The sequence below is a fragment of the Sus scrofa genome, chromosome 13, assembly GCF_000003025.6.
Source record: "Sus scrofa isolate TJ Tabasco breed Duroc chromosome 13, Sscrofa11.1, whole genome shotgun sequence".
Classification (NCBI taxonomy): domain Eukaryota; kingdom Metazoa; phylum Chordata; class Mammalia; order Artiodactyla; family Suidae; genus Sus; species Sus scrofa.
The window spans coordinates 18,677,834-18,691,114 of record NC_010455.5 but is presented as its reverse complement, the minus strand read 5'-3'; the positions used below and the strand labels follow the sequence as shown (position 1 = coordinate 18,691,114).

The following is a 13,281-nucleotide window of genomic DNA, read 5'->3' as shown; positions in this document are numbered from 1 at the left end:
CTGAGATTGAAAAAAAAAAAAAAGAAAAGAATGACTCAAGCATTTATTTAGAATTTATTTATTTATTTTAGCTGTGACTGCTGTGTACAAAATTTCCCAGGCCAGAGATCGAACTCACGCCACTGCAGTGACAATCCCAGATTCTTAACTGCTAGGCCACCTGGGAACTCCTAGAATGACTTATTTAGACCACTCTGTGTCCCAGGCATCATGCTTCATATTATGGGCACTTTGATGCCCACTGAGTAAGGAAAATAAGAGCCACAAAACCCCAGTGAAAAAGGAAAGGTAAGCAGCTCTAAAACACAGAGCCTATCCTTCTTAATTCAAAGTATTACTTTAATCAGCAACAACATATTAACACTAACAAGTTATGTATGTTAAAATTTACATAGGCACAATTCTTACTTTCTGGGAAATTACTATCTTGAAGCCACCTAAACATTAAACTGAAAATAGTAACAGCTACTTGCACATACACATAGTAGTACTTTTTTTTTTTTTTTTTGTCTTTTGTCTTTTTAGGGCCACACTTTTGGCATATGGAGGTTCCCAGGCTAGGGGCTGAATCGGAGCTGTAGCTGCCGGCCTACACCACAGCCACAGCAACACCAGATCCAAGCTGCGTCTTCAATCTATACCACAGCTCACAGCAATGCTGGATCTTTAACCCATTGAGCGAGGCCAGGGATAGAACCCACAACCTCATGGTTCCTAGTCGGATTCATTTCCACTGAGCCACAACAGGAACTCCTACAGTATTTTTTTAGATTTATTATTATTATATTTTTGTCTTTTTGTCTTCTTGGGGCCACACACACAGCACATGGAAGTTCCCAGGCTAGGGGTCCAATCAGAGCCGTAGCTGCTGGCCTACACCACAGCCACAGCAATGCCAGATTCGAGCCGTGTCTGTGACCTACACCACAGCTCACGGCAATGCCTGATCCTTAACCCACTTATCGAGGCCAGGGATTGAACTTGCGTTCTCATGGATGCTAGTCAGAGTCATTAACCGCTGAGCCATCATGGGAACGCTAAGAAATATGAGTTTTAGAACTCAGAAAAAGAAATGGCCCATTTCCAGAAAAGTAAATGGTACATATTGCTTCCTGCCTACCTTTGCTTTGGCCACACCCAAAGCATGTGGAAATTCAGGCCAGTGATCAAACTCTCACACTGCAGCAGCCACCAGAACTGCTACAGCGATAATAATGCTGGATCCTTAACCTGCTATGCCCCCCCAAAACTCCTACATTGATTTTTTTTTTGGTTGCACCTATAGTACATGGAAGTCTCTTGGCCGGGAATTGAATCTGAGCCACAGCTATGGCAATGCCAGATCCTTTAACCCTCTGTGCCAGGCTGGGGATCGAAACCACGCTTCTACAGACACCGGAGTTGCTGCAGTCAGAATTTTAGCCATGGTGGGAACCCCTATGTACTTTTTAAGTAGTCTTCTTCTATTTTATTTTTTTAAATTAATTTTTTTCTTTCCAGGGCTGCATATAGAGGTTCCCAGGCTAGGGGTCTAATCAGAGCTATAGCTGCTGGCCTACGCCACAGCCACAGCGATGTGGAATCCGAGCCGCGTCTGCAACCTACACCACAGTTCATGGCAATGCCGGATCCTTAACGCACTGAACAAGGCCAGGGATTAAACCCGACACCTCATGGTTCCTAGTCAGAATTGTTTCCCCTGTGCCACGACGGGAACTCCTAAGTAGTCTTCTCTTAAATACTCTTAACTGAGTTTATTTATTTTTTTATTTAGCAAATATTTTCTTATACATTCTAACTGACCTGATAAGGGTGGGGGAAGGCTAGAAATGGGGTGTTCAGACACCTGGTGATTCTGATATAACCTGTCTTTCCTCTACCTCTCACTGATGCCTCCCCATTTGAGATTCAAAAGGCTGTCACTAACTGCCATTTGGAGATAATCTAGGTGTGGACACTAGCGTAACCTGGCCTATTTCTCACAGCCATTGTAGACGAACACATGTCAGAGAGAAACAGTCTGATAATCCATTAACTCTACAACATTTACTGAACCAAGAGTAGATCCGCAGGCACTGGGGGAAATGCAGTTTTTTCCACACTTACTATGTTATCATCAGCCCTCCTTTAATCATCAGGAGCACACACCACTCTCACGTCAGCTAATGGTGTGGCCCCTGCCCCAGCGGCTAGCAGACCACTGTTCCAAAAGATAGGACCTTCTTAAGGGCTTCAACTTTTCAACATGACAGCTGACACAAGGTGCATACTTACCAAGAGCCAGGAATTGAACACATGATTTCATGAAACTACATTCTGTAAATCAACGATGATAACCCAATGTAAAATAAAAATTAAATTAAAAAATTTTGTTCAACTGATAAAAGAACAGAAAACTATCTTTATAAATTTCCGAGAGGAGGTTCCCATGTGGCACAGGTGAGGCACAGGCTACAACTTCCGTGCAGGCTGGCCTGACCCAGGAATTTCCATATGCCATGAATGCAGCCAAAAAACCCATCTAAGGCCAGAAAAACAAAAAACAAACCACAAAGAAAATTTTCTTTCTTTCTTTTTTTTTTTTTTTTGCTTTTTAGTGCCGAACCTGCAGCATATGGAAATTCCCAGGCTAGGGGTCAAGTTGCAGCTACAGCTGCAGGCCTACACCACAGCCACAGCAGCATAGGATCCGAGCCACATCTTCCACCTATACCACAGCTCATGGCAACACTGGATCCTTAACCTACTAAGCAAGGCCAGGGATTGAACTTGAACCCCCACAGATCCTAGTTAGGTCTGTTACCACTGAGCCACAACAGGAACCCCAAAAATTAAAAAAAAAAAAAAAAAAAAATTAACAAAACAAAACCCCTCAAATTCCCTGAGAGTTAAAAAAAATGGGATAAGGTCTTTATGTTTCCAAGTGGTTTTGGCCCTCCGTGCAGTAAGTCAGGGGGTGGGGTTCGAGGGGAGGGGTCCAAAAAGACACTCACCCCCTTATTGGCAGCAATGCAGCATTCTGCCAGCCGTAGCCAGAGGCGGGGGTTTGCATGATAAACCTGAACAGCTTCGATCAGACATTCAAACGCAGCAAGAGGCCTTCCGATGTGAAGCAGCTGAATCCCACAGTTATAAAGCAACTCATACCTCTTGTTGGTTAGTAATGTACACATGGGTCTTCCTGAAAATTTTTTGCCTGGTGATAAAAAGCAGAATAAATCCTTACGTTTAAAATAACAGTTCCATTGAAAACATTTATTCCCTTAAGTACCCTCCTGTTACCTTGTTTAACACCAACGACCCCAACCCCCCATCTGAAGTGGTTAACGGCTTCATCGCGATGATGATCTCCACCCCCAACCCCACAAATACCCTCCAGAGGCATCTTGGTTGTCGGTGCTGCTAGGGCCAGAGATGTGTTTTCTCATTTGCCAGCTCCTCAGGCAAGTATTTCAGGAAGGCAAAGAAAACAGACCGGACTCTCTCTTACTCCACTGAACCTGACACTATTTTTCTATACTTCAGGAATATGCTTCAAGACTGTGAGGTGCTGCCAAAAGTACGACGTGTGAAACCCTAAAAAGAAGCTAATAAAACTAGTTTGACACAGTAAAGAAATCTTCACAAAATACTGTATGGGATTACTGACTTTTAAAGTCATGGAAAAGTGAGTGTAATTTAAATGTCTTTGATTATCACTCCTAACACCTTGCTATTCAAAGTATAGTATCTACTAAAAATCCCCAGACTCATCTTTCTGGGCAGGATCGGTGTTAAGTGTATGTAAGTACACACGGCATGCATTTTAACAAGATGCTTGCTCTTCAAAATCACACTTTCCTCAAGCATTGAAGTAAAAACTGTCCCCAGCAATGGGCTTACCTGGATCAGTGCTGCCTGCACTAAGCTGTGCACAGACATTGTCATTCTCTTGCAGAGCCTTTTTAAAGTAGAAAATTCCCAAATTGTGCTTGCTCATGGCAAAATGGATACAACCAAGATTATTCCAGAACATGCATCTCAAGCATTCACCTGAGAAAAACACAAATAAATTTATCCAAGACAAATTTTACTGTTGATACATGTCACACAAGAATCAGGCTTATCTAGGAGTTCTCTGGTTGCTCAGTGGGTTAAGGAGCCAGTATTGTCACTGCAGCAGGTGAGATCACTGTTGTGGCACAGGTTTGATCCTTGGCCTGGGAAGTTCCACATGCTGTGATAGCAGGAAAAAGAGAATAAGGCTTATTTAACAGGAGTTAATTCTATATGCAATTCCATTTGGTCCCTGCACAACAGTTTACAAGGCATTTGAAATATAGGAAACTTTTGAAAATTTAATAAACTCCTTTTCTCTTAAAATCTCTTACTAAAGGTGATAAACCAACACTGCACACTGATTTTGTTAGCCTGTTTATTTCTCTGGTTTGTTAATAATGACACAAAAATATAAAGGACAAAAAAATTTACTAGTAATATAATATGTATGCATTGTACCTATACGACAAAATATTATGTAGAAACCAGAAGGAATGAAGCAAGTGTTACGGAAATAGTCAAAATACATTAAATAAAGAAGAGGAGGAATATATAAACAGAACACATAAAATCCTGATTTGGCTTGTTCAAGTCTATGCCTCCACTTTTCTGTCACTAATTATGACTATGGCCAAGCACCTTTCCATGGGTGTTGGGCAGCTACATTTCTTTTCCTGCACACTTGCTTCTTCCAAATTAAAAAAAAATTTTGGTTACAGATGTTTTTCCTATTGGTTACCTGCTAGTGTGTATATTATAAAAATCCTGTCACATCTGTTTCAACCAATTCCCCTCACTGACAGTTTGTCATTTGTCTTGTGACTTGGTTTAGTGTGTGTGTGTTTATTTTATGTATGTATGTATGTATTTATTTATTAAATGAACACGTGGCCAGGATTTTATTTAGCTCATTAATTATTAGCATTATATTAAAATTGTGTATATTGGAGTTCCCGTCTTGGCTCAGTGGTTAATGAATCCGACTAGGAACCATAAGGTTGCGGGTTCGATCCCTGGCCTTGCTCAGCGGGTTAAGGATCCAGCATTGCCGTGATCTGTGGTGTAGGTTGCAGACGTGGCTCAGATCTTGCATTGCTGTGGCTCTGACATAGGCTGGTGGCTGCAACTCCGATTAGACCCCTTGCCTGGGAACCTCCATATGCCGCGGGAGCAGCCCTAGAAAAGACAAAAAGAAAAAAAAAAAAATTGTGTATATTATGCAACGAAAATTTATTAAGAAGAAAGTCTTATATACCATTAAATATTTTATATAGCATAGTAAAAAGAATAACAACTGGTAAGAATAACAAAAACAATATACCCTCTGAAAATAAGTAAAATATAAAATGCATAAATTGGTTAAAAAACAGTGTAACTATACAAATATGTCCTCACGATTTGTTACATCTTATTGATTCTTCAATATAGGCATTACACCATTCTAGGTGATGTGATAAACAAGACATTATAGACCTTGTATTGTACCATGGAGAGAAATGGTTATTAATAATACAATTGTAGAACTGTATTATTTAATTGTACAGTTGCATTATTTAATTATAATTATCATAAATTCTTTGATGGAGAGGTAATCAGAATCAGATGTAAGGAGACTTCAGCATTCCAAGAATGATGTCAGGAGTTCCCGTGGTGGCGCAGTGGTTAACGAATCCGACTAGGAACCATGAGGTTGCGGGTTCAGTCCCTGCCCTTGCTCAGTGGGTTAACGATCCGGCGTTGCCGTGAGCTGTGGTGTAGGTTGCAGACGCGGCTCGGATCCTGCGTTGCTGTGGCTCTGGCGTAGGCCGGTGGCTACAGCTCCGATTAGACCCCTAGCCTGGGAACCTCCATATGCCGTGGAGCAGCCCAAAGAAATAGCAAAAAAAGACAAAAAAAAAAAAAAGAACCAAGAATGATGTCAAATGACCCCCTTCATGGTGGATTATTCACTTATTTACTATGAGATATATTTCTTCTCTAGAGATTCCTTGTTTGTGTTTCAATTGTAGATTTCTGGTTTGCAGTCATTCTGAAGTTTTGATATAAGAGTCTATATGTATATAACATTGTTTTAAGTTGTTTTCTTAATTGCAAGTTCATCTCCAGTGTCCTGCATTTGTACCCACCTCTTCTCATGATTTCTGACTTTGGTGGTATAACTGTGCATGGATAATTTTGTATCTTTATATATACCTTTACTGGTGAGCCTTGTCATTTGTGGAATTTTTATTTCCTGTTGCTGATCTTTTCTTTTCTGCCTCGAGAAGATCCTTTAGTATTTGTTGTAAGGCTGGTCTAGTGTAGCTGAATTCTCTCAACTTTTGCTTATCTGTAAAGGTTTTGATTTCTCCTTCAAATCTGAATGAGAGCCTTGCTGGGTAAAGTAATCTTGATTGGAGGTTTTTTTTCCTTCATCATGTTAAGTATATCATGCCACTCCCTTCTGGCCTGCAAGAGTTTCTGCTAAAAAATCTGCCAATAACCTTATTGGAGTTCCCTTGTATGTTATTTATTTCTTTTCCCTAGCTGCTTTCAAGATTTTCTCTTTATCTTTAATTTTGGTCAGTTTGATTAATATGCATCTCGGTGAATTCCTCCTTGGGTTTATTTTCTGTGGTACTCATTGTGCTTCCTGGATTTGAGTGAGTGGTTCCTTTCCCATGTTAGGGAAGTTTTTCGCTATTATCTCTTGGAATATTTTTTCTGTCCCCTTCTCTCTCTCTTCTCCTTCTGGCACCCATATAATATGGATGTTGGTGCGTTTAATGTTGTCTCAGAGTTCTCTGAGACTTTCATTTGTTTTCAATCTTTTTTCTCTTTTCTGTTCTGCATCTGTATTTTCCACTAATCTGTCCTCCACCTCACATATTCATTCTTCTGACTCCTGTATTCTGCTGTTAGCTGCTTCTAGTGAATTTTTTAGTTATTGTATTTTGCATCTCTTCTTGTTTAAGTTTTATATCTTGCATCTCTTTGCTCAGTGTTTCCTGTAAGTTATCCATCTTTGCCTCCAGTTTATTTCTGATGTCTTGCATCATCTTCAGCATCAACAGTCTAAAGTCTTTTTCCTGGAGGCTGAGAATCTCCTCATTGCTTAGCTGATTTTCTGGGGTTTTTCCTTTCTCCCTCATCTGAGTTATAGTTCTCTGTCTTTTCATTTTCATAGGTTTTTGGTGTGGCGACCTTTTTACAGATAATAGAGTTGTAGCTTCTCTTACTTCTGGTGTCTGCCCCCCTCAGTGGCTGAAGTCGGTATGGGGGGCTTGCTGTAGACTTCCTGATGGGAGGGGCTCATGCCTGCCCACTGGTAGGTGGAGCTGATTCTAATCCCTCTGGTGGGTGGGGCTTAGTCTCTGGATGGGATTAGATGCAGCTGGGTGCCTGAGGGGTCTTTAGGTAGCCCGTTTACTGAGGGGCAGGGCTGTGATCCCACCTGGATTGTTGTTTGCCCTGGGGCTTCTCGGCAGCTGACTGACAGGTGGGGCCAGATTTTCCCAAAAATGGCCACCTCCAGAGAAAGGCAGCTGCTGAATATTCCTGAGAGCTTTGCTTTCAATGTCCTTCCCTCAGAACAAGCCAAGTTCACCCGTTTTCCCAGGATATCCTCCAAGAACTGCAGTCAGGTTTGACCCAGATTCCCATGGAGACCTCGCTCTGCCCTAGGACCCAGGGCACGTGAAAGTCCGTGTGCGCCTTTTAAGAATGGGGTCTCCATTTCCCCCAGTCCCGTGGAGCTCCTGCGCACAAGCCCCACTGGCCTTCAATGCCAGATGCTCCAGGGGCTCTCTCTCCCAGTGCCAGATCCTTGCACATGAGGGTTTGATGTGGGGCTCAGAACTCTCACTCCTGTAGGTGAGTCTCTGTGAACCAGTTAGTTTTCAGTCTGTGGAGCTTTCTACCCTGGAAGTATGGGGTTGGTTATATCTCAAAATCGCCCCTCCTACCTCTTGATGTGGCCTCCTCTTTTTCTTCTGGAGTAGGGTATGTTTTTTAAGGTTTCAGGTCCATTTGGGTGGAGATTGCTCAGCTTTTAGTTGTGAATTTTGTTGTTTTATATTTTGTTTCTAATCAGAAAAAGTTTTACATTTTTTTTTTGTGGTCAAATTTAGTAATCTTTTCAAATTCGTATGGCTCTTGGATTTTTGATAATGTTTAATCAAGGCTTCCCCACCACAAAAATAGAAATAATCATCCAAGTTTTCTTTTGCTGCTGTTGTGACTGTATTTTTTACATTTTAAGCCTGCATCTCTCTGGATTTTATTTTCGTGTAATTAAAGCAATCCAAGCTTTTCTTTTTCTAAATGTTTTCCCAAACATTCTCAAATAATTTACTAATAGTCCACCTTTTCCTCAATGATATAAGACACCCAACTAGACTGATAAAATTACTAACCGGAATGCTTAATGCCAAAAACTCAAAGTTGGATTGTGATATATTTTTATTTATTTATTTATTTATTTTTGTCTTTTTCCCTTTTCTAGGGCCACCCCTGTGGCATATGGAGGTTCCAAGGCTAGGGGTGGAATCAGAACTGTAGCTGCTGGCCTACGCCAGACCCACAGCAACGTGGGATCCGAGGTGCATCTGCAACCTACACCACATCTTACAGCAACGCCGGATCCTTAACCCACTGAGCAAGGCCAGGGATCGAACCGCAACCTCATGGTTCCTAGTTGGATTCATTAATTCACTGTGCCACGACGGGAACTCCCATGATATATTTTTAAATTAAGCAATGATAACATTTAAGTAAGACAAAAGTTAGGCTAAGGAAAAAAGAGTAAGAAAGACACTAACTTGTTTAAAGGAGGTTGTTTCTGGGGAGTGACACTGTGAAAAACTTAAAAATTATATTGCGAAAACTTTCTCTAATAAGGCTATTTTTTTTTGTTACTGCTGTTGTTTTTTCTTTTTTGGCCACACCCGAGGCATATGGAAGTTCCCAGGCCAGGGATCAAATCTGAGCCACAGCACATGTAAAATTTAGTGTTTGCTGCTGATAAAAGAGGCTTACTAGGAGTTTCCACTGTGGCACATTGGGTTAAGGATCTGGCATTGCCACAACAGTAAACACTAAATTTTATATATGGGAAGCAAATTAAAGATTTTAATATTATTAATTATGAAAAATATTAATACATAAAGCACACACCATGCAAAAAGTCTTTCCTATTAGAATGTCATAACTGTTGAGCTATGACTTCACCAAACTGAAAGGATAAATGTGGGAAGGTTTGAGTATGTTTGCATGTATGTTCTATGCATTGATGTGAAACTTTCTCAGACAAAATAAATATCATACTCATTCTCTGCATTTTGAATTTGGTACAAAACATTTTCAATAGTTTAACCTCGTTTATTGTATAGATTAATTTTCCTCCTTCTTCCCCATAAAACAGCAATGATATAAACTTAACTGACAGCTGCAGGTTTTACCTTTCATTTTACTTTTAATATTAAGCAATCTGTCAAAGCATTCTAAAGAGGGGCAAGAATAGAAAACTCATTATCTTCCTAAGTTTATAATTTTTTTTTTTTTTTTGTCTTTTCTAGGGCCACAGCTGCAGCATATGGAGGTTCCCAGGCTAGGGGTCTAATGGGAGCTGTAGCAGCCAGCCTGCACCAGAGCCACAGCAACTCAGGATCCAAGCAGAATCTGCGACCTACACCACAGCTCACAGCAACGCCAGATCCTTAACCTACTGAGCAAGGCCAGGGATCAAACCTGCAACCTTGTGGTTCCTAGTCGGATTCGTTAACCACTGAGCCACGAGGGGAACTCATATGGAAATATTTTTGATATAGTTAATTATCTAAAAAAGTATTTATATTATTCATTGCTTTTATGGGAGAGAAAGGAAAAGTAAAAGCATTATTATTTCATTTCCTAAAAGGTCTCATTTCACAAAGCAGAAGTCCAAGGACCTTATGTCTTGGACATAATTTCTAAGCTGGTATTAAAACCAAAATGATAAAAGGAACAACGTGAAATTTAAAAAAGAAAAAGTAAAAGAAGAAGTGAAGCTTCTTCTAAAATGGAAATAAGTAATAAAATAGAATTCCAAAATTTTTTTGCAACAGAAATAATAAACATTTTCATTGAAAAAAATTAGCAGAGGAGTTCCTATCGTGGCTCAACAGTAACAAACCTGACTAGGATCCATGAAGAAGAGGGTTTGATCCCTGGCCTCGCTCAGTGGGTTAAAGGATCCGGCATTGCCATGAGCTGTGGTATAGGTCGAAGATGCGGCTCAGATCCCAAGTTGCTCTGGTGTAGGCTGGCTGCTACAGTTCCAATTCGACCCCTAGCTTGGGAACCTCCATATGCCGCAGGTGTGGCCCTAGAAAACACAAAAAATAAAAATAAAAAGATAAGCAGAAATCACCCTGAAGAGTTGTTTATGAAAAAAACAAGCAACAAGGCATAGAAAAGTCAGGAAGAAAATACCACAACTTCATAATTATCTTTTACCTGTTTTCATGAATCCTGGATGCTCAGCAATGTTTGAACTATTCAGGAGCTTCACAGCTTTCCGATAATTGCCTCTTAAGTATTCAAAATTGCTTTTAAGAAACAAAGAGGGTGCAGACTGCAAAGAAAATATAAATTACTCACAATCTGTTTTCAGATGCCTAATGTGAATCACAATCATAATGTTGTTTATGTTCAAGAGCATTAACAATCACAAGTCATGGAGTTCCCGTTGCAGCACAGTGGAAAGGAATCCGACTAGGAACCATGAGGTCGCGGGTTCGATTCCTGGTCTTGCTCAGTGGGTTAAGGATCCAACAGTGAGCTGTGGTGTAGGTCACAGACGTGGATCAGATCTAGCACTGCAGAGGCTGTGGCATAAGCTGGTGGCTACAGCTCCAATTAGACCCCTAGCCTGGAACCTCCATGTGCCATGGGTGAGGCCCTAAAAGGACAAAAGACAAAAATAAACAAAAACAAACAAAACAATCACAAGTCACAGTCACAACAATCTGTGGTCTCTGAGTTTTCTGAGATTGATTTAACAATCTAAAAAAATTAAGCCTGGCAGAAAGTGCTTTATTTCTTTTTTCTTTTCTATTTTTTTTTTGGCTGCACCATTTTATTTTTTATTTTTTTATTACTTTTTTCATTTATAATGATTTTTATTTTTTCCATTATAGCTGGCTTACGTGTTGTCAACGTTCTACTATACAGCGATGTGACCCAGTTACACATACATGCATACATTCTTCTCACATTATCATGTTCCATCATAAGTGACTAGACACAGTTCCCCAGAAAGTACTTTATTAACTGAATTATTAAAGGTCTATCTAAAAAGAAAAAAAAATACATACAACATATGTACATAAGAATACAGTCCACAAATAACAACTGCCCATCCTCATCTATTATACTATTAAATGAAAGCCAATTTAACAGCACAAACTAGTCCTTCATTTAAAAAAAAATTTTATTGTTTATTTTTTGGCTGAGCCCATGGCACATGAAAGTTCCTGAGCTAGGGACTGAACCCTAGCCACAGCAGTACCTAAGCCACTGCAGTGACAACAGCACATCCTTAACCCACTGAGCCATAAGAAAACTCCTAGGTTCTTCATTTTAATGGTTATTAGAGACTGGTGAGCTGAGCTCCCTCATTTTTCAGGATACAAATATACTTTCATTAGAAGCCAAAGAGGTAGAAATAATCCAATGTTCTTCCAAGTAGAAAAAAAAAGTATCATTTTATGAATGGAAAAATTTCCTAACAGAATGCCTTATTTTCAAGGGCTCATCTTGCTGTTACAAAAATCATGTTTTGGATCACAGAACACCTTTTGCTTCTCCAAAACTTTAGGAGGAAGCTTTCCCTGATATGGGTAGTATAACTAACAATGATTTATTTTCCTGTTTGTCTCACCTCTCTGACTAAAACAACTTTTAAGACAAAGATCATGTCTTTTCTCCCAAAAAAAGGTTAAATTTGGGGGGGGGGGTGTCTTTTTAGGGCCAAACCCATGATACATGAAGTTCCCAGGGTTGGGGTCGAATCAGAGCTGTAGCCTACAGCCTATATCACAGCCAAAGCAACGCCAGATCTGAGCTGTATATGCAACCTACACCTCTGTTCACAGGAACAGTGGGCTCCTTAACCCACTGAGAGAGGCCAGGGATTGAATCTGTGTCCTCATGAATGCTAGTCAGATTCATTGCTGCTGAGCCATGATGGGAACTCCCTCTCCTAAAAAAAGGTGTAATGAGGGTTGGCTGGGTATTAAGTCTTTCCCTCTTAGCCTCAGGTCATGTCTAGGCTAAAATTGCTCTAAAAATTAATGGAGTTCTACTGACCCAGTGGCTACTGAACCCTGCCTAAGATTTCTAAGATCAATTTTCTTGAACTATTCCTACTATAAACGACATCTTCTTATGACTTTACACTTTAATTTTTTTGGCAGCACAGGGCATTGGCCCAGGGATTGAATTTAAGCCACAGCTGAGGCAATACTGGATCCTTTAATCTACCATGCTTGGCAGGGGAGATCAAACCCACTCCTCAGCAGTGACAAGAACAACTTAAGTCAGATTCTTAACCCACTATGCCACAGAGGCAACTTTGATTTCACTTTTTGTTTTGTTTTTTGGAGCCGCACTCACGGCATATGGAGGTTCCCAAGCTAGGGGTCTAATCGGAGTTATAGCTTCTGGCTTACACCAAAGCAACTCAGGATTTGCACCACATCTGCAACCTACATCCCAGCTCATGGCAATACTGGATCCTTAACCCACTGAGTGAAGCCAGGGATCGAACCTCATGGATACTAGTCAGATTCGTCAACCACTGAGCCACAATGGCAACTCCATGATTTCATATTTTTAATTAACACTTTTCCTAGAATTCCTGTTATGTGGCTCAGTGGGTTAAGAACCCAACATAGTATCTGTGAGGATGGAGGTTCAATCCCTGGCCTCCCTCAGTGAGTTAAGGATCTGGCATTGCTGTGAACTGTGGTGTAGGCTGCAGATGTGGCTTGGATCCCGTGTTGTTGTGGCTGTGGTGTAGGGCAGCAGCTGCAGCTCTGATCTGACTTCTAACCTGGGAACCTCCATATGCTGCAAGTGCAGCCCTAAAAAGACAAAAAAGACCAAAAAAAAAAAAACAAAAAAAAAAACTGACTCAGATTTAGTATTGCAGTGGCTGTGGCACTGGCAGGCAGCTGCAGCTCTGATTTGACCCCTAGCGTGGGAACTGCCGTATGCATCTGT

At 40.6% G+C, this 13,281-nt stretch overlaps 1 protein-coding gene across 8 annotated transcripts in view; it reads right to left on the bottom strand.

The window, feature by feature from the left end:
* Positions 1–13,281, bottom strand: part of CNOT10 (CCR4-NOT transcription complex subunit 10) — an 86,351-nt gene that overhangs the window by 44,961 nt on the left and 28,109 nt on the right. For all 8 annotated transcript variants that reach the window (XM_021071543.1, XM_021071544.1, XM_021071546.1 and 5 more), the window contains 3 exons: positions 10,513–10,630; positions 3,883–4,032; positions 2,994–3,196 (listed from right to left, as the gene is read on the bottom strand). In XM_021071543.1, coding sequence (XP_020927202.1) covers positions 2,994–3,196; positions 3,883–4,032; positions 10,513–10,630 — 471 coding nt within the window. The remainder of the gene's footprint in view (positions 1–2,993; positions 3,197–3,882; positions 4,033–10,512; positions 10,631–13,281) is intronic.